Source organism: Peromyscus leucopus, chromosome 10, assembly GCF_004664715.2.
Source record: "Peromyscus leucopus breed LL Stock chromosome 10, UCI_PerLeu_2.1, whole genome shotgun sequence".
Lineage (NCBI taxonomy): Eukaryota > Metazoa > Chordata > Mammalia > Rodentia > Cricetidae > Peromyscus > Peromyscus leucopus.
Genome location: NC_051071.1, coordinates 13,156,580 through 13,177,032, shown reverse-complemented (window position 1 = coordinate 13,177,032; position 20,453 = coordinate 13,156,580). Strand labels below are relative to the sequence as shown.

The 20,453-nt window shown below is 51.0% G+C and overlaps 2 protein-coding genes and 1 long non-coding RNA gene across 15 annotated transcripts in view; all 3 read right to left on the bottom strand.

Moving 5' to 3' along the window:
- Positions 1-558: 558 nt before the first annotated feature.
- On the bottom strand, positions 559-7,537 carry Otx1 (orthodenticle homeobox 1). 2 transcript variants are annotated; one of them, XM_028876336.2, is made up of 5 exons: positions 7,340-7,537; positions 6,921-6,989; positions 5,145-5,350; positions 4,121-4,272; positions 559-2,793 (listed from the first exon to the last, which is right to left on the bottom strand). In XM_028876336.2, the coding sequence occupies exons 3-5, from the start codon at positions 5,239-5,241 to the stop codon at positions 1,975-1,977; spliced, it is 1,068 nt and encodes a 355-aa protein (XP_028732169.1). In that variant the 5' UTR covers positions 5,242-5,350; positions 6,921-6,989; positions 7,340-7,537; the 3' UTR covers positions 559-1,974. The 2 variants fall into 2 exon arrangements, with proteins under 2 accessions (XP_028732169.1, XP_028732170.1); XM_028876337.2 differs by lacking the exon at positions 6,921-6,989.
- A 4,173-nt stretch (positions 7,538-11,710) lies between these two features.
- Ehbp1 (EH domain binding protein 1) overlaps positions 11,711-20,453 on the bottom strand; it is a 334,331-nt gene continuing 325,588 nt past the window's right edge. For all 12 annotated transcript variants that reach the window (XM_037208953.1, XM_028876340.2, XM_028876338.2 and 9 more), the window contains 3 exons: positions 19,347-19,420; positions 12,930-13,044; positions 11,711-12,717 (listed from right to left, as the gene is read on the bottom strand). In XM_037208953.1, the coding sequence (XP_037064848.1) occupies positions 12,627-12,717; positions 12,930-13,044; positions 19,347-19,420 (280 nt within the window). In that variant the 3' untranslated portion in view covers positions 11,711-12,626. The remainder of the gene's footprint in view (positions 12,718-12,929; positions 13,045-19,346; positions 19,421-20,453) is intronic.
- Positions 16,203-19,340, bottom strand: LOC119088626. The gene is made up of 2 exons (XR_005092298.1): positions 19,171-19,340; positions 16,203-19,130 (listed from the first exon to the last, which is right to left on the bottom strand). It is a non-coding gene; the product is annotated as an uncharacterized LOC119088626 (long non-coding RNA).

The window sequence follows — 20,453 nt, the reverse complement described above, 5'->3', positions numbered from 1 at the left end:
ACGCCTGAGCACGTGGTTGGGATCTGGGCTCCCACAGCCGCCGGGAAGCCACCCGGGACAGCTCGGCCCAAAGGACGCCGCTCTGCTGCCAACGGGCAGGACACAGATTTTTTTTTTTCGTTTTGTTTTCCTTTTTGGCTCAGCTCAGAGAGCATTACAGCGGCATCCTTTCCCGCCTCCCGACCCCCTTCCCCTCCCCCCCTCTTCTTTCTGGTGCAAGCAATTAGGGTGAAGAAATCAGTGCCAGGCTTCTGCCTCTGAAGAGAAAGGAGCTGTTGCTGGGATTGAGTCCTGACACCTGTGTCTGTCCTAGATGGCGAGGAGGTGCGGGGGTCAGAACCCTGGAGGGGGAGAGGCTGGGCCGATGCGGGGGGTGTGGGGGAGAACACTCCCGAAAAGGACGTTTTGGGGGACTCTGGCTATGACTTCCCGCCTTATTCTTCAGCCTCCAGCTTCGCGCAGGTCGTTACCACGCGGGTTATTAACAGTTTTCCTCCCTTTTAATCCCCCGAGACCGAGACCCGAAGCTGGAATTAGAAGAGCAGCGCTGACAAGCCATTCCTTAATTTGCTTTTATTTTCGGGAAATAATGTAGATAAAGAGGAAGAGGAGACGGACTGCCTTACATCTCAACAAGTAATTTGTGATCTTCACATCGGACAAATCAAATTTACAAATTACTTTCCCACCTACTGGACCAAGCGGCCAGAACCAAAACGGATAGATACACAGGTGCCCTCCGCAGATTTCGGAGAGTGAAGGTTCACTAAAAACTCACTAAACAGACAGGGGTGTTTTAAAGAGAGACACCCACAGAGGAACTGGACCTGGGGCTCCAGGGTCGTCTGCTTTCCACAGTGTTATAATTTCACCTCTTTTGTTTGTTTCTAAGCCGAAACTTGGATTCTGTGCTTAGGGCGGTGAAGGACTCAGTCCTGCGCCCGGCCTAGCCTAGCCCCACCCGCACCCCGGCTTAGCTGTTTCCTTCACTTCTGGTCCTCCAGCGCCCAGCTTCCTGGAACCAAGCGGGTTTCTTTAATAAATACACAAAGGGAGATGTGAAGAGGGGCAGGACAGCTTGGAACAACTGAAAAATAAGAACCGCCATCGTTTGAGAAAGAGGAACGGGAACAAAGGGGAAATATTTTTTTGCTTTTGTTATATATATGTGTATATATATATATATGTGATGTATATATTTTTAAAGTTCTGTTTCCTGGACGCTAAAACAAGAGAGATGCTCAGTTCAACCAACAGCAACTAAAAAGTTTAAGTGGTCCCTGGAACGGACCCGACTATGTACAGCATTCCCGCCGAAGCGGAAGCTTGAATCAGTCCAGCGCAGGGCAGGGATGGAGGCTGGGCCCCCTCCTCCCGAGGGCCTGGCTCAGCGCTCACCACTGGGGAGGTGGGGTGCCGGAAGCTCTGGCCTGCAGATGGGGAGCTGGATCAAGGGCAGCTGAGGGGGAGGCAGTCTGGTAGGAGAAACAGTGGTGGGTTTGATTTGGCGGAGTGTGTATGGGAGCACTCCAAACGGTGGATAATACGCCAGTTAGTGACTTCAGTGTCCAGGAAGAATAAATAAAACTGTCGAGCTCCAAACAGAGAGGGTCAGAGCGGAGAGCCTGAGAAGGCTCCAGGTGCATAAAAGCTGTCCAGAAAGACTTGAAGGGGTGACGCACGGGTTGGGAGAGAGAGCACACTGCCATCTCGTGAAGAAACCGAGGGCCAAGCGGAAGCACCGGGCCCCACCTCCAAGGGGGAGAGGGGTCTACACCCTACCCCCCAAGCAAGTGGCACAGAGATGGGAGCGGCAGTGCAGGCAATGGACATCTTGGGGGAGTGACAATTCAGTTTTGGAAAAGCCAAGGCAAAGGCGAGCGGTGCAGCAGCAGCAGCAGCAGCAGCAGCAGCGTGGGGACCACGGAGGGCGCAGGTAGTTGGTTTCTTCTCCACTCCCTCTCACTCCTGGGCTCACAAGACCTGGAACCGCCACGAGGCTTGGTCCTTATAGTCCAGACAGTCGGGCGAGTTGAAGTTGAGTTTCCAGGCAGAGGAAGCGGCGGCAGCGGCGGGCTCCTTGTAATCCAAGCAGTCGGCAGAGTTGAAGGCGAGCCCAGAGCCTCCGTAACCTTGGTGGTGGTGGTGGTGGTGATGGTGGTGGTGGTGGCCTGAAGACTGACTCAGTGGGTGGTGTGCGTGCGGGTGGTGGTGGTGATGGCCAGCCATGGAGGAGGGTGCCATGGGGCTCAGCTGGTGCGGGTGGTGATGCGAGTGCATGGGCGCTAGGTAGGAGCTGCAGTCTACCCCGCCAAAGTAAGAGGAGGAGGGCGCGGGGTAGCCCTGGCCGTAGCTTCCACCCTGGCCATAGGACATGGGGTAGGAGGCCGCCGCAGTGGCAGCCCCTGCGGCTACCGAGCGCTGCATACACGAGGCGTTGCTTGGCGCGCCCAGGGGCTCTGGCACGGACACGGATGCCGGCGCCGAGCCCGGCGAGATGGAGGCCGGACTCCAGATGGACGAAGCGGTAGGCGTACTCAGAGAGGACGCGGCTGCCACCGGGTTTCCTCCCAGGCCCGCGGCCGCCGCCGCCGCCGGGTTGGCGGAGGCACTGGACGCCGAACTCGACGAAGAGGCAGAGCTAGACACGGCCGGCGGCGTGAACTGGCCGCTGCTCTCCGAGCCCGAGCTCTCGCGCACCGGGGACGACTTCTTCTTGACTGGCCGGCTTTTCGTTCCGTTCCCGCTCTGCTGCTGCTGGCGGCACTTGGCGCGGCGGTTCTTGAACCAGACCTGCAGTGAGCGCGGGGAAGGAGAGGGGATCAGGGGGCTGGCTAGTGCAGCTCAGGGCTCCTCCGCCCCTCGGACTCACACCCCGCCCAGGATCTCGGGGACCTCTCAATCCCAGCTCTACCCCTCCCAGTCTCCGGCCTTGCCAGACCCTGTCCCCTCCCCCGCACGTGCTAGGTCCCCAGCTCTGGCGCCCTCCCCCATCCTGCTGCGCAAAGCCCCCCGTCAGCCTCCTCCGCAGGAGGGATGCGCACCTCCCCAAGCCCAGCGCAACTCTGCCCGAGGGCGGGACGTTTGCGTCTGTCCAGCCAGAAGTTCAGCCATCTCTAAGCTGCTGCAGTTGGCTGCTTCCCCGCAGCCCCGTTTTAGTTTGAAGGCCCTGTTTTCCTTGCACAGAGCTCAGGAAACAGCGGAGAGGTACAGAACATCGGAGTGTAGGGCAGTCACCAAGTCTGGGGCCCGAGGGGTTTCACCGAGTCGGCTCCTGGAGACTGGAGTTGGGCAGGGCAAATGTTTGGGTGGGAACAGAAGCAAGGCTGGAGGCTGAACAGGAGCAGTACTCCAGGACCCGGGCTTCTCGGGAAGGAAGCCTGGGTGAGATTTCCTTGGGCCTTTTGGCTCCAGGTGGGGTACCAAATGGAAGGGTAAGTCATAAATTCTCACTCCTTGGAAGGGGCCCGGACACGGGGCATTCCCAGTCCCTTCGCGAGCCTTCGGGGAAAGAAGTCGAGACAAAAGACCCTCGAGGAAGAGTCAGGCTAACTCAGAACTCTATTTTCTCAACCGTTGCATCTTAGAAACGGTAAAGGCAGCATCTGGATTTTACACTCGGCTGGAGGAAACTCCTAACCAGACCGACTCCACCCCGCGGAGCACACTCCGAGGCAGACAGCGCTAGACTGCAGCCAAGTTCCATCTTGCACTTTTAGAATCCTCAGGACGCAGGGCAAGGGTACGAAAGACAAGAGCGGAAGCAGAGCTAAGGCTCAGTAGGAAACCTCCAAGTTCTGTGGTAGCCAAGAAGCAGGGGCCATTATCTCACCTGCTGAGAAAGTTACATCCGGGGAACACGGCTGGCTTCCCCAAAATTCCAAAAACAGACTTTCAACATCGCAAGCGCCCTGGGGACCAGGGCTAGCTAGATATTGGGCTCAAAGCCATTTACTTTTTAATGTCACCCCTTTTAGCTGACTGAAGCTCAGCGCTAGGGGGAGTTGGAGAGGGGCTGTCCAGTCGGTGAATGGGCCCCAACACCAGACCGCCCGAGCCAGACCTTCCCGGGCCGGTCCTAGCGCCCCTAGCCGGCCTCGAGAGCCCCAGAATCCCGCACCTGGACTCTGGACTCGGGCAGGTTGATCTTGAGCGCCACCTCCTCCCGCATGAAGATGTCTGGGTAGCGAGTCTTTGCGAAGAGCGCCTCCAGCACGTCCAGCTGTGAGCGCGTGAAGGTGGTGCGTTCCCGGCGCTGCTTCCGCGGAGTGGCTGTGGGGACATGCAAGGGCGCCTGGAGTCAGCCGTGGGCCACGTGGACTGGCACTAGAGGCCACTTGCAGGCCCTCCGGCAGGTCCAGAACCCCGCCGTGGAAGGGAAAGGCCGACCTCCGAGCAAACGCGAACTTCCCTGGCCACAGGTGGGACAGGGAGGATGCAGTCTACCAGAAGCTCCAGTCTGAACCACCAGGGCCTGCGCCCTCCGTGCCTCTCAGATTAAAAACCAAGCCTGTCCCCGCTCATCTCCCTAAGCCCACACACGTCTGGCTGTGAGGCAGGAAGCAGAACAGAGCTAGGCAGAAACAGGACCTGGGCACACTTTCCAAGAGCACAAATTCAAGCAAAGAAGTAGGATCTACAAAAGAAACTCGGGGTTCAGCTGGAGTCATCCACCACGCGGGAGAGTTGGGCAGGCCGCTGGTCTCGAGGGCTCTGTCTAACTAGGGAGAAAGAACTCTGCTCTCAAGGCAGCTAGACATAAGGGAAATTTGGCTATTTATGTTAGGGCCTAGCGAGTCCAGATTCCTCATGAAATGTTGGGGCCGGAGGGGTATTAAAAAAAAAAAAAAGGGAACCGGAGGGAAGGAAATAAATCGTTGGACAACATGCTCTCTCTAGCAGGGGGGACCACCCCAAGAGCCAGGTTGCAGGCATCCCAAGCTCAGAAGTTGTCGGTTGCAGTTTCTAAGCTGCCCGACCAGATCTTGACTCAAACCTGTGAGCCTGTACCAGGTCTAGGCAACAGGCGGGAAGGTAGTGGTTTTCCTGGGCCTGTCTGGGGCCAGTGTGGGCTCAAACGGTAAAGGATGGAATCCCCCAGTGTTTGAGGAGGCTTGGGGTAGGGGCCGAGGGCCACTGCTCACCAGGATAGCCCACAGAGGGGTGCAGGAGGTCCATGGCAGGGCCAGCTAGGCCCAGCCCGTTCATGCCGTACGGGGGTTGTTTGAGGTAAGACATCATGCTAACAGGCGGGTGGAGGCGCCCCGACGGATCCAGGGGGCCTGAGGCCAGGAGCAGTTCAGGGCTCCCACTTCGAAGTCCTTCAAGCTGTTGCTTCTGGGGGCCTGGCCTAAGGAGACAGGAGACACATGGAAACCGTCACCCGCAGTCACTTGGCTTTCAGTTCCTATAATCCTTGCATGGGGAGGGGGCGCAGGCTAGGAACTTCACAGGGTAGCAACCCAAGACATTTCTCCTCCAAGCTCAGCAAGCACACAGCTTCTTAGAAAAGAAAACTTTCCCCACATCGTTCCTTCCTCTTTTAGGGCTTGACAAGGGCCAAAGACACTCCTCGAGTGTCAACAGGAAAGAAAACTTAAAAGCGCGATCCGGCCTAGGAGGTGAGAGCCGGGACCAGGGAGGGTGCAAAATTCCCAAGTGTAGTCAATTTTTTTTTTTAGTGCTGCGGAAGCAATTTGCTGAAGCAAATGTTCACTTGGCGCCGGGACGGCAGGCAGGCCGTACAGAGCGTACGGGGTTATTTCGTTTAAGTTTCAAATGTTTTTGAAAAGGGACAAAACCGCTGGCACCACAGAGGCCCAAGAAGTACGCCTTGGATCGCCGAGGCGACTGCCCCACTTTGGACACCCCATTCCTTCCGAGAGCTCCAGGGCTGCTCCCTCCGCCAGAGCCAGCGACCACCACCCTAGCTGACCTCCCTGGGCCCCGGACGCTCCCAGATGGGGGAACCGGGATCTCACCGCACCTCCAGGGCGGATGCGGCCCAGGCCCGGCTGAGGCGGCACGAGGACGCCAAAGGCGCCACAGTGGAAGTGGCAGTTTCAAGATGCCGCCCAAGGTCAGGGGTGCCTCAGAGGCGGTCACCCGCCCTCCTAAGCGGGCGCAGGCCGGGCCTTCCTCCTGCCAAGTCCGGGGGAGCACACACAGCCTACCAGGGTCTGATCAAGGATGACCAACCCAGCCGCCAAAGAGTGCTGGCGACTTCGGGAGCCAGAGCACCCGGGGTCGCGTGGGCTCCTCGCCGTCCTCTGAACCCGGCGGAGGGCAGAGAACTAGGCCTCAAGTCGGAAGGCTCACGCACACCCGAGCTGGGAGCGCGAGGTTCGGCCGCAGACACTGCGAGCCCCCCGGCGCTCTTCTCCAGCCCCAGAAGCTGGGGCTTCTGGGGGGTTAGGCCTGGGACCCGAGAGGGGCTTCGAGCTGCACCCCGCTTGCCAGGAGCCTGGGGCAGGGAACTCAGGGCAAACGGAGGCAGGACTTGAGCAGCTTTCCCATCCCAACTCCAGCCCCTGCTTGGGTCCTGGGGGACCCGCGGCCTGGACTAAGGGAAGCCAGCTGGCCCAGGCGGAGGGGGCCACAAGGGGAACAGTTCGGGCCCCCGGGCCGGAGGGCCACGGGCCACCAGCCTCGGTGGCTCCGCGAAGGTGCGGCGCGAGTTTCCCAACACTTTCCCCTAACTTAGCACCCCAGCTCCGCAGCTTCGGAGGAGGCGGGGGAGGGGGCGCCCGGCTCAGCGGCGGCCTAGGGTCGGCGGCGCCGCCAAGGGGTGCCCGGCCTCTCGCCCCCAGCCCCGCCCACCTGCGGGGGACCTGGGGAGCAGGGGTCGCTCCGAGGAAGGAGAGGCGAGGCGAGCCACCACCGTCCCGGGGTGGCGCGCGGCCCCGCGGCTCCCTCCTTACCTGCCCTCCGCTGCCGGGGCTGTTCACCATCTACCTCGCGCCCTCAGCCAGACCCTCGGGGCAGCCAACCTGCAAAACAGAGCCGCCCAGGTATTACCCCGGCGGCGGGTCTGGGACCCCCGGGTTGCTTCTCTCCCCAACTTCCCTCTTCCCGGCTCCTGCTTTTTCCAGGAGCTTTGTGCGTGTCCTCCCAGGTTTCACTTTATTGCACAAATACTTTGTTTGCAAAGTCCCACATGCTTTTCCTCCCCAGACCTGGCCTCAACCGGGACCGGGGGGCGGGAGGGGGGGGGTTTCGAGGGACAGAGTTAGGAGGTGGCTCGCGGTGGCCGCTGCACGCCGGGTGCAACATGGAGGCGGTGGGGACTGGAGAAATGCCGCAGAGTCACTTGGCAAACTAAATAAATCAAGCAATTTACCTTGTCGGAGTGGCTTGTCTTGCTCGGTTGTTTAGGTGATTGGAAATGTAGCCTGATGAAGATTGATCACCTTTCTACTGCCCTCCCCGGGTATGTGAACGCGAGGCAAGTGCGTAACGGGGCTAGGCCGCCAATAGGGGGCCTCGAGCGGGCTGAGTGACAGAGAGCCGGGCAATGGCAGCGCGAGCCGGGGTTACCTCCGCGCGCCCCCGCCCTCCCCCGCCCCCTCCCCGCCCTCCCCGCGCGCCAGCCCCGCCTCGGTCGCGCGCTAACTCTGGGGCTCGAGTGGCAAATTCCGCTCAGAGCGAGTCGAGGAGGGTGAAGGCAGCGCCGGAGTCGCGGGAGCAGAGGGGGCCCCGGGTCCCGAGGCCCGCCGGGGGCCCCCCGCCCTCCTCTCGCCTGGGCCGCGCTACGGAGGAGTGGCGGAAAGGTGCTGGATAACCGGTTCTTGCTGGCGCGCGCGCCGCCGGGCTTCGCGGCCGGGGTGTGGGCGCCAGGCTTTCCCGGGCGGCGGACTTGGGCTCGCCGGCCCTGGCTCTCCTCGGGGCGCCCTGGGACCCGGAGCCTGCTCCCTCCGCGCCCCGCACCCGCGGGCGGCTGGTGCGGGCGCGGGCAGCTGAGCCGAGCTGGGGGGAGCCGTTTTGGGCACGCCGGGCACTCCGCGGCGCCCCGGGACTCCTGCGCCCAGGGCCAGCACCCGCCGGGGAGGCGCCGCCACTTAGCAGCCGCTCCGCGTCTCTCGGGGCTCCCGGTCCCCACCAAAGGTGTTCGCAAGTCCTAAAGCTGCTTCCGAAGTGTTGGAACTCAGACCCCTCCCCCGCCCCCCACATTTTACTCCTTAGGCGTGAGGTTTTGATAGAAAACTTTCCTTTTCACACTCGATCTGTCTGTCCTTCCGCGTCTCCACCTACCGGGGACAGTCTGGTGGAAAATGTGGCCACAGACCCCGACCCCTCACTTCATTTCCTACCACGTTCCGGGAGGAGCCTCCTGGAAACCATTTCCCTGGATTGTTCGTACTGGAAGACCCCAGTTCCCAGCCGAGTAAACTTGCTAAGGACGTCTACCTGTGTGGACTTTCCAAAGCGAGAGAAAAAACTATTTTCGGCCCAAGCCCGAGCAAGGCAATTCTTTTAAATGGCACCTCCTACTGAGAACAGGGAACCACATCTATGCCCTTTCCCGGTCGATTCTCCTCATCGTCTCCCAGTCTCACCCCAACAGGCGGGTGAAAAGTTTGAGCCTGAGTAGGTGCGTGGGTGAGTTCGGGAGCCGCCGAGAGCACGGTCGACCGGAGCACCTCGATGCCCAGGCCGCGCGGTCCGCACCGTTCGCTGACCGGGCGCGGGGCGACCAGGAGGAAGGGGGAGCCCGCTGAGTGAAAAGGGGCCGCGACTGCCGCTCATCAAAGTGCTTCTCCCCTCCCCCAAGCGACACTTTTCTTTGGAGTCCGAATAAAATACGGTAACAGAATATGATGGAGGGCACACTGTTTCCTTAACTGCTTCTCAAAGGACCGAGAGATCTTCTTAGGACCTTTAATAAGGCTTTGGTCGGTTCTTTTGTTGATCTCTCAAAATCAACTCCTTCTAATTGAAGTTGGAGCTGAAAGCGAGCTAATGTTCAAAGAAAGTGGCCGCCAGACTAACGAAATTACATTTTTTTGAACGATGAGGGAACATCTAATCAAAGGGGCCGGGAAGGAGGGGTGTGAGCGGGGGACCACGGAGGAGAAAAGGAGGTTTTACAAGATCCTTCTCTGGTTCACAAAAGTCAGCGACACGGGCGCTTCTCTCCAGAACAAAGACACCGCGGCCCATTCACAAAAGCGAGAGAAAGAGAAAGCGGAATAAAAGAACACGAGGAAAGGGGGGAAATGAGAGGGAGAGAGATAAAACCTGCAGGCGGAAAAGAAGCAGCGCAGAGCACGGCGCGGGCCCGAGCGAGCACACACCTTAGGCTCCCGGGTCCCCACCAGGAGTATCCCCAAAGGCGGACGCTCAGGCTGAGAGCTACGGGGACCGTGCTGAGGTTTAAAGAAAGAAACGAAATACACCCCTGGCCCCTGTTCCGGGGAATGGCGCGGGCTGGGGCGCACTAGTTTGACGGGCAGGGAAATGTCGACGTCCTGGGGTGTGCACTGGCCGCATCCCTGTCCCGGCCTCCCGGCTGTGAGCCCGGGTTGGCCCTCTGGGGCCCTGGGCTCACGCTCTGGCTCTCTGGTCCTCTGGCCTCCTCAGGGCGGGTTCGTTGGCTGTCGCAGAACCTAGCCCGGGTCAGGTTGACCAAGTGGGGCTGCTGTGCGCATTGGAATGTGCCTGCGCGGTCCCCAAGGCCCACCGCGGCGTGGGAGCCGGTTGCTGTCGGTTCCTGATGCTGTCCCCCTCCGTTCTCGGGCAAGTGGGAGGTATCGAGTGGCAAGGACCCCCCCCCTCCCATGAGAGTATTTATCTAATCCCAAATTGCAGGCGAATTTCCTTAATGCTCATCCTGTAAAACCTTGGGATTAAGGAAAAAGGAGAGGTGGAGGGGGTGGGGGGAGGAGAGAAAGGGAAAGAGAGAGAGAGAGAGAGAGAGAGAGAGAGAGAGAGAGAGAGAGAGAGAGAGAGAGGTGGAGAGAGAGAGAGAAGTGGAGAGAGGAGAGAACAGAGCAGAAGAAGGAGCGTAAGATCAAGATGAAGTTTTTTGAATTCGGCGCAGAGGATTGTGGCAGCCTTTGCTAGCCAAATGTCCGGGTCCAGGACGCTGGTCCAGAAGCTTCGACGGTTCCCTCAAAGGGTTGTTGTGCAGCCAGGGCAAAGTAGGGACGGCGTTGGAGGCAGAGGGTCGCTGCCTCAGTCTGAGGCCCAGCAGCCAGGAGCGGGCCCCAAGCCTGGATGCAGCATCCCAGTGACCTCGTGCCCACCCTCCGCAGAGTGGCGGGACTGTAGAGACACTCGGGGTGGGGAAGCGGCCGGGACCCCGGCCGGGAGAAAGTTCTGCACCCGCTCGCCACAAACGCTTCGGTCGCCGCGCCCCGACCCTTTGTCTCTTCACACCGAGCGGGTTTTCAGGGTCTCCGTCCGTCGGCGGGCTGGGTGCTGGCCTGCCTTAGGGAGCCCGCCCCCCGGGCCCTGTGCGGAGCTTCAGCAACGCGACTCCCCGGCTGCGGCCCGATCCCGCGGTCCCAGCCCGTGCTCCGCCGCCGCTGAGGGGCGTTCGGGCGCTGCGGAGAAGGGAAACCCCGCGAGGCTGGCAACCGAGCGGGAGGGGCCCCCGATCGCAGGCAAATCCAGGACTAGGAGAGTTTTGTCACCTCGGAGATCTGGGGCGGCTTGGGGGAAGGGGAAAACGCCTTCCTCCTGACAGGCCCCTGGAAAAGGGACGGTTTTTCGAATCCACCCCGAAGGGAGCCCCAGGATGCTCTGGGCGGTGGATTTCCGAGAGCCGGTTTACCTGGGTAAATTGGACAGGATTCCGAATGTCCCCAGAGAGCAGCAACTTGCCGCTCTGCTTTCTCATAAAGAGGACAAAGACCCGATTTCACTTAGTTCTAGTAATTTTTCACCAGAAAGAGAAAGAAACAGAATTTTTTGCCATCAAGGAATTCTGTGCAAGTTTTTACCATTTTGCAAGACGAGTAATTGGAAATGGCAGCATACTTTTCGAAGTGAAGTGAAAACCTGAATACGTGTGTGTGTGTGTGTGTGTGAGAGAGAGAGAGAGAGAGAGAGAGAGATAGAGAGAGAGACAGAGAGACAGAGGAGAGAGAGAGGAGAGAGAGAGAGAGAGAGAGACAGAGAGAGAGAGAGAGAGAGAGACAGAGAGAGAGACAGAGAGAGAGACAGAGAGAGAGAGAGAGAAGACAGGAGACAGAGAGGGGTGTGCTAAAGTGAATGCCAGTGTTTCCCATAAGTTTCAGGACTTGTTGAAGGGGCTTTCTTTGTTCGGACACCCGGTGTAGAAGAGCCCATTTTTACTGGTCACATAGAAATTGTTACATCTCTCTTTCTTCCATCTCAAACCCACGTATCTGCACACCCCTCCCCCAACCACAGTGCTCTCGCTTTCATTTCAGGACCCACAGACTTGCTGGTTATGGTGGGACACAGTTCTACACGCTTGGAAATTCATCACGATGCGTTCCCCCCGCAGTGGTGTGGAATCATAAATTTCCTGGACTCTTTCAGAGAGATGACCCTTTCCAAAGGCCAGGATAGTTTTTACTCCCTGAGAGTGTGAGTAATGACTTTGCAATTTGCATTCTATATGAGTGAAGTCCCTCTGCACCTGGGTCAGTTCCAAAGAGTCCAGTGTCCTGTGCTGGATTTCACACGCAGAGTCTTACTGATACACAAAGTTTTCATTGCAAGGAAAAAAAAACCAGCAGGGTTTAAGGTAAGAAAGTTTCTGCTTTTATTGAAAATTTATATATGACTCAGTATTGTAATAAATAAACATAACCATTTTCACAAGACACAGTGCTATGCTAGAGATGTAACTGGAGATTGACTTGTGCCAAGACAGACTTTTATCAATACAGAAATAAATATTAACAGCATTCTTGAGCCAATGTTGAGCCCCAACAAAAAGTAGGAACCAAGCAAGATGTAATAAATAATTATTCAGATTAAAAGATGGCGCGTCGTCAGATGATACAGCTGCCTTTGTAAACTGCTGCCCGTCTACTAGAGCCCTTGTTCTCACAGTTCACCTTTCAAACCACAAGGCTTATCTCAGTCTACCTTAAAGGGCCATCCTCTGAGGAGAGGGAGAGGAACTTTATTATCCTTCTGTGAAATGCAACAACTGCAGAAAGCCTCACTGGCACACAAATGGAACACAGTTTCACCAGTACACAGACTATGATCTGACTACGAGGTTCAGGTAACAGGCTTACACACGGCAGGACTGGAGACAAATCATTCACGACATTTTCTTACTCCCTGTGCCCCCCACCCACGGTCCTTATGCTATTACCAACAATACTACAACAGACAGCTTCAGGCTTTCGACCGTCCCACACGGAAGGGGAGTGAAGAGAGGCCTTTCCCCTTTTGGACAGCTTCTTGAGCATCTCCATCACTGATCATTCACAAGGTGTCTGTGCAGATCTACTTCACATGGTTGCAAAAATGATTTCATGATTAACTCACAAAGAATCCTTAAAGCTATCTGGAGTTCGGTATATTATCTGGAGAGGAGGAAAAGGGGGTGGTGATCCAGAAGTACAATCCAGTCAAACACAATGTTAAAAAGTTTTCAATCAACCAGTTCTGCCCTGGCCGGCCCGGATCTGGTGCGCAGGCTACTGAAGAGCGCACTTCTCCTCCTTCTTGGCCATCTTGCCTTTGCTTTGTTCCAGAGTCCTCTCCAAATGCTCATCTTCTTCTTCTGCCCTGGATGTTAGACAAACAGGAAAGATAGAATTATATTTCCTCCTTTAGTGGAGAGCAGCAATACCCCCCCCCACAGGCTATTTGGATCCCCGGCAATGGGGGGGGACACACAAAGGCACCTGTCCACCCAGATCCCCGAAATGAACTTTGTATAAACTTCACGTTCCCTTGGCGGGTGGCTTCCCCTAGACACACCCCACATCCCCACTCACTGCTTCTCCTGGGCGTCCAGGTCCCTGACAAGGGCGTCGCGTTTGTCCACCAGGGCCACTAGCTCGTCCAGCAGAAGTTGTTCTCGGCGCTTCTGGGCCTCGGTCTTCTGCCAGTCTGCAGGGGGCGGGAGGCCAGTTACCACCCGCAGAGGCTCAGAGCACTCGGAGCCTGCCCTCCCCTTCCCGCCTAATCCAGTTTCCTAAAATCTCAGCAAACCACGTTAACCCGGCCACTAGTGAGTGTTTGCTGGGGGAGTTTGGCCGAGGTGGTCAGGGCTTCACGCCCCAAAGCCTACTTTGTAAATACTTATTGGTTCCGCAGGTTATGAGCCAGTGGAAACCAGGTGTGAGTCAGTGGCCAGGCGGAGGCAGGCACCTGAATTCAGGCGACGTGGGGGAGGGGAGCTGGAGTCCAGAGAGGTTGGCCCTGGGCTCGGGGCAGGGGGAGTGGGTAAACGAGGAGGCGGGGAAGCTGAGAAGGGCGATAAAACCCTTCTGAAAGGGCTGGAGAATCTGCCTGAGAACCTCCTCTCCTCCCCACCCCCACGCTCACCCCAAACAGCCCATTCTTCGCTAATTTCCTCCCCGCTCTATTTTAGCAGTTGGATGTATCTCACACTGGGCGCCATATGCTTCACAATAACTTTAAAAGTAGTGAATCGGCTAATTAGCATTTTTCTTTGAAGTAAAAAAATAAATTTGCTCTGCAGTATTACACGGCAGCCCTCGATGGCATCACAGCCAGTTTTCTTTTGGAGACATTTGCTGGGTGGCTTCAAAAGGAAGCACTTTTGCAAAGGAAGAAAAAATTACATATTTCTTTTTGAAACTCCATGTTAAAGGTCGGAAAATGCGCTGGGCAGTGCTTTTTCTATAGGTGGGTGGTCATTTTTATGCCAGGTTAGTACCCAGTGATATACATAGCCTAGCCCTTTCAGCTTTGATAATTTCCTTAAGATGAGCAGCAGTTTCACTTGATAAAAACAGGACCACAATCTAACATTTAAAACACTTTTGAAACCAAAGCCAACTGCTCTCTGGCCAGACTGTAAGGGCTTGTAGCTGTCAATCAAGCCGCAGTCTACCCCGCCTCCCTCATTAGGAAGGTAAACAATGAAAAGAAGAAGTAGATGAGGAGGAGATAGCAGAACAAATGGGGACCTGGAGGGAACCGGGACACCAGCTTTAAGGGGAAGGCACCCTGGCTGCGGACTCTTACAGCCCCCTCCCCCAGCAAATACACTTTCCAAAAACCAGAGGAGTGCGATCCTTCGGGGCTCTCTCTTCTCTCTCCATTGCCCTGGGCAATCATGTTAAAACTCACATGGCTGGTGCTTATTCAGATAAACCTAACAATGCTTACGCTGGTTACCATGTGAATCTTCACAAACCACACAAGAATGTGCTGGTTCAAATCCCTCCCCCTCTTCCAAAGCAAAATTTATTCAAGACAGCAAACTGCTCAGCAGCTCTAGGAAAGCAAATGGTGCCACAGCGAATGCTATCTTGTATTTACAAATTAAGAATTAGATGCATCATCGTGCAATAAAGGTTAGCAAAGCTGGGAAAAGCTAGTTCACTCAATTTTATCACTGTTCATTCCATAAGCTCGAACACAAAATACATATATTAAACACACCATGCTAATTACCCACATTCCATACAAACCATCACAAATAGAAATACATTCAATGACTGATTATGATTATGCTCTCATTTAAAGAGTAGGAAACATATGGAAAGCTGTGTCTCAATTTTAACAATAAGCAAAGTGCAGAGAAGCCACATCTATTACAGTTTTACTCTCTGGACCCATGCAAGTAAGGACACTGGAATGCCAGAAATATTTCTAATCTCTTCTTGCTCTTAAGTCCGTCTTACTCTCAGAGCAAGTGAATTAACAGATTCTGCAACTGGAAGGATCTTTAAAATAGACAATTTTAGTCTAATTTTACGTAATTGTAGTTCTTGAGATATTAATTCAGAAAAAAATCCTGAAATTAGGGCCAAATTTTATTTATTAAGATTAAGTTTATTAAATTAGTAGTTTTAATGAATAAGAAATTCTGATTACTGGTATAAGATCCATAACTCTTTGCTTTTAAATATTTTTATAAGTTTACAATGAGGAAGCACATTTTCTCCACACAAAAAAATGTGAATTAAAAAATTTCAATTTAAACCAAGAAAATGATTTAACAACAAATACATAATTCTTATTGAATTACTCCTCTGAACCTGACTACTTAAAAATGATTTAATTATTTTAAATGCCAGGATTTCATTAACACTGGAAAATTAAATTTTAACAATATGAACAGATAAAAGTTCTATAATCTCTGAAATATTGATTTTTTTTATCTCTTTTTTTTGTATTTCAATAACATTTTATAACTGAAAAATATTTAGGTAATTTTTAACATTTTGAGAGTTGAATTTAACTGATATCAGCATTTAAAATATTTTAACATAAGATTCAAAGATTTTTGCTGTTAATTGCTATTACTGTGTTTAATATTTTAAAAATAGTCAAATACAGAGCACATACGTATGTGCAATAAATAGACTTTATATTAGCAAACCTATATCCTGTATTTTCTTTCCCACAGTAAGTACAAATCATATTATATATGCACATTTACACTTACATACTAACATATACATCTGAATGCTAATTGACAAATTAGTAAACTATTTTGATCATTAAAAATATTACATTCAAAATTGATCAAGATTAGTAGGTATGTTCAGGCTTAAGTTTAAAGATCCCTTCTGAATAGCTTCACCTGGATATGTCATGGTAGTCTCTGGAACACCTTGTCAGAAGCTGAATGAAAGGGCTGTGTGTATCTACAGCCCAGTCACAGCTAACTGGCGAGCTGCACTGACTTTAACTTGGGCAGACTAACAACGTGGGTTCTGACTGATTTAAAGATTCCAGTGTGCTCCTGCTACAGATGCCACAGCCTCTCACCACAAACAGGATTAAGTTTGGATGCTGCATCTGAGCCCAAGTGTTGAAGAGATGCTGTCTATGCCTATCTCAACCAAGCTGATGGTTAATTTGAAAACAATTCTTTTTCATATATAGGGCCAATTATTCATGCCCCAATTCCATGTATTTGCTGAAGTTGATAATTACTGTGGGGGAAAAAAAGCAAAAGAAATACCTAAACACACTTTAACAGAAAGACCTAAAGGTCTGGTAAAAATCTTCAGACTTGCCCCTCTCAGAAAGCCTGGCACTTTGATGAAAATTAACACTGGTTTTGTAAAGAGCACATTGGGGATTGCAGTCAAATCTTATCTTTAGTTCCAGTCAACTAGCAATCCTGAAGGAGTTTGCCTCATCATCAGAACAGGCCATTGATAGGATTCTACTGTGGAGCCTAATCAATCCATGGAAGACTGTGGCTGTGCTGTGTAACAAAGCTAAAATAGATTTACAAATGGGGTTTTAGGGGATAAGCTCCTCCACAGGATTACATATTGATTTTAAATATAAAAAGCTTATCATATAAACCATAACTACAAAAATAGTGAGCCTATGCATAAATCCTTTAGAAGAGCACCCACTTCAAACTCTTAAGCCAAGAACAAATCAAGATGTACGAATCCTAGAGTAGATCCATTTCTTGTGCAGAAAATGAACATGCCCCTCTCTAAAGAGCCCACCCTAATGTGTGCAGAAATGAATTTGTCTTTCCCGAGGGAGCATTAAATAATCTGGAACAACAACTACAAAAACTATAGAAAAAAAGTATATGAAAGATGCTTGTTAGCTTGAGGGAACCTTACAATTGAGCTCAGTAGAGAAGCAACTCCCGGCCATGACCCCTCAGGGAAGAGGGAGAACAGGGTTAGAGTGATTATGGGTTCTCAGAAGAATGGATGAATTGAATATTATTATTACTATTATAATATTCTGCTCTCAAACCACACTGGGAATGTTTCTTTCGGTGTGCTACGGCTGTTAGTGTTCTCTGCTCTCTGCTGGTGCATGCTCTGAACACAGGAGTCACTTGGAAAGGTTTTAGTTCAGAACTATGGCTAAGGAGAAGATGCTGGAAGAAGAGGAGTGAGTTTTTAGATGAAGGAAAACACCACAGGACTGTTGGTGTTTGCTCCATGTTTTGCTCTGGGGTCTGAAGCATCCGTGTGTCCATGCTGAGGGTGGCCCTGCCTATGTCCTGCTCAGGCCACTGAGACAGGCATCTCTAAGTGTCTCTCCTTGTGATCAATAGGCAGTTCTTTTTCTCAAACTCTTCCCTTCCTCTTAACAGAGGCTGACACAGAGATCTGAGGTACAGTCACCTACAGGACAGTGCAATTGAAAATGGTCCTGTGGTAGGGAGGAAGGAAGGGAAGGGGGGGGGAGTGGGGGGGAGAGCCAAAAGACTAATAGTTGCATTTAAAGTTTTCTAAAATATGGCTTTTATTGCTCCTCTGTATGTGTAAGAACTCAGGCAGAAAAAATGATAGATTCTAAGCCTGTGCATACAGATGGCCAATGAAACTGGGATATTTCCATGTGTAAGGGTGTTATAAGATGCATATTTAGTAATAATACTGGTTTGGGGAATAAAAACAGTATTTCATCTCTGCCCTAAACGCCAATTATACCATGTAAAGCTGTATTTTAGGGACAATTTATCTTCTATACAGAAGAGGATGGGTATAAAAACAAATTAAGACTACTTTACATTGGGTGTAATGTATAATGAATCTATAAAGAATATACTGTATAATGAGTTATATATTACATACAGATACATTATACATATACCCTACTTATATAGTAACTGCTGCATCTACTTTTCAGCTATTTAGCTTTCTGATCTCTCTTAAAACCATACTATAACTAGAAAAATTATATCTAAAGGAAAAACACCATTTGCTGTACTTGGGCATTTTACTGCAGTGACAGATTTCACAAAAATTCTAAAATAATTTAAAAAAAATTAATAGTTATCAATGGCATTTGATACATCTCGCCATTTGAAAGAAATGAGCCAAGTAAAGCTTTGAAAAGCAAAGTAAATTGAGTTTTAAATGAAGATATACAAATGTTATCAGTGATAGTATCAAATGAGATTAGAGATATAAAAGTAATTAAAGTAAAGCTTCTAAAACATACAAGGTCACTGATAAATAGGCCTTATTTTAGAGTAATATATTTTTAAATATTTTAAGAATATAAGTCTTGGCTTTCACTTACAAACTTAAATTTCTAGTTTCTGAACTAATTAGAATTGACTTATGGATCAGGTACCTTATCAGGTGAAACGGAATTACCATGGACAGTCAATGGGTTAAGAGGTCAATACAGAAGAGGAAAATCAATTTGCATTGATTAGACAAAAGATCTATTTTACAGAGCCCAAAGGATTAGCTTTTAAGCAAAAATCTTTGAACTATAAGGCGTTTTTAACTGAGAGATATAAGAAGAGCATTATAAAACACTTCAGAACTTAAAAAAAATATAGTAAATGCTAAACGTGAGCTAGCTGATGCTTGCTCCCACTACAAACTGTGCATAGGATTTCTATACCATTCATCTCGACGGCTTACAAAACGTGCAAGTATTTAATTTTCTCTTACATCAATCACTGCACAAATATTTACTTAACAAGAGTGAAATGTTAAGAAGAACAACAGAGGCTGGATGTGGTGGCTTCCACCTGTAATCCCAACACTTGGAAAGCTGAGGCAGGAGGACTTCCACCAGCTGGGCACCAGCCTGGGCTACATACTGAATTCTAGGCCAGGCTATAGGACAAGTTGGGGTGAAGAGTGAGACCCTGCTAAAAGCAGAGCAGAGCAGAGCAGAGAGCAGAGAGACTAGAACAAGAGTGTCCTAATGACAAATAGTCAAAAGAATAAGTCTTTACTAAAACTCCCCAATGGAAATAACTTCAAAATGCACACAGATAAAAGGCATCTAAAACAAATTAGCTCACACATTTTTATGTTTTACAGACATCTACTCTTATTGACTCAAAAGTTAACTTCTGTTAAGAGCAAACATAATGATTAGCTATTTAAATTAACTTCTTGTTTTTGTTTTTGTTTTGATACTGCTTTCTGTCTTCAAGGCACATGTACAATCCCTGTAGGTACCTATCAGAACTGCCCTAGGCACACCAGATGTGTATAGCATTAGTTAAATTCCACTGACAGCTGACACCTCACGGCCCTCACCTCAGCTCTTACCTTCATGGCTGGCATCACCCACCCTCACCTCAGCTCTTACCTTCAATGGCTGGCATCACCCACCCTCACCTCAGCTCTTACCTTCAATGGCTGGCATCACCCACCCTCACCTCAGCTCTTACCTTCAATGGCTGGCATCACCCACCCTCACCTCAGCTCTTACCTTCAATGGCTGGCATTACCCACCCTCACCTCAGCTCTTACCTTCAATGGCTAGCATCGCCCGCAGTTCCCGGTTCAGCAGCTCATACCTTCGTTCTAAGTCATGTTCTTTTTCCCTAGGCAAGTTGTAAAAAGTTCATCAATATGCTAATTACTAAATCATTAAACACTTAAAAGAACCTCTAGTTTACATTGATTTTAGGAGTCATAACTGACTTTTCTATTTAACTTTAAGCCACTCTAAACACATGATATACAGACTCCAAACCTTCCTCAGCTGAAAGTTACTAGTGTTACTATTTTCCCCCTTCAGTTCTGAATGGCACAGGGGTATAAAGGTAAGCAGTCCCATTCTTAAATGCTTCTTGGATTAAGCGTCAGGTATAAGGATCTATTGGAAAATATTCAAAGTTCACAATAAATACTCTTTTATTGAAAACTTCATGTGAAAAGAAGAAACACAAGTGTCCTACCAGAGAGAACTGAACACACAGACAACCCAAGTTTTCATCATACCCTCCTTTACCAGGTTCAGCAAGGCAGAAAGGTCAACACTTAGGTTTTTACACTCCAATAAAACATGGTAAGCTGGCCCACACTATTGTCACAGTCTAGGGACACTGCTAGCTAATGAGCAGGAGAGAATGACATTACTTTCTATAATGAACTCAACGTTGAAGACTCGGGTGCTTGTATTTAGTCCAGTCTCCACTGAACTTTAATTACTACACTCACAATAAAGTCACTGTTAGGTAATTCAGTTCTCATTCCCAAGTTTATATCAACATCGCCTATGGATAATAAATATTTTTTTTCCTTAAAAAGAATTTTATTTTTTAACTTAGAATTTAAAAAACAAACTTCAATTTTACTTTTCTGGAGGGTTCTCCTCTAGCCCCAAGTGAAAGCTAATCCTCTTCTGTACTAAGGATTTATTTCTTAAACACAACAAATGGGGGCCTGACGGCCTGGATTTGTTCCCCAGAATCCACAGAAAGTGGAGGAAGAGAGCTGACCTCACAAAGCTGTTCTCTGACTCCACAATCTCACTACAGTTTGAAAACTCATGTAACATACACATAGATACACAGACACACACACAGACACACAGACACACACACACAAATAATCATAAAAATTTAAAAATAC

Excerpts from the sequence above, each read along its gene's own strand:
- Otx1 (XM_028876336.2), bottom strand. The coding sequence starts at position 5,241 with ATGATGTCTTACCTCAAACAACCCCCGTACGGCATGAACGGGCTGGGC. Across the intron at positions 4,273-5,144 it reads CCCCTCTGTGGGCTATCCTG|CCACTCCGCGGAAGCAGCGC; the intron begins GTGAGCAGTGGC and ends ATGTCCCCACAG. Across the intron at positions 2,794-4,120 it reads TGCCCGAGTCCAGAGTCCAG|GTCTGGTTCAAGAACCGCCG; the intron begins GTGCGGGATTCT and ends CGCTCACTGCAG.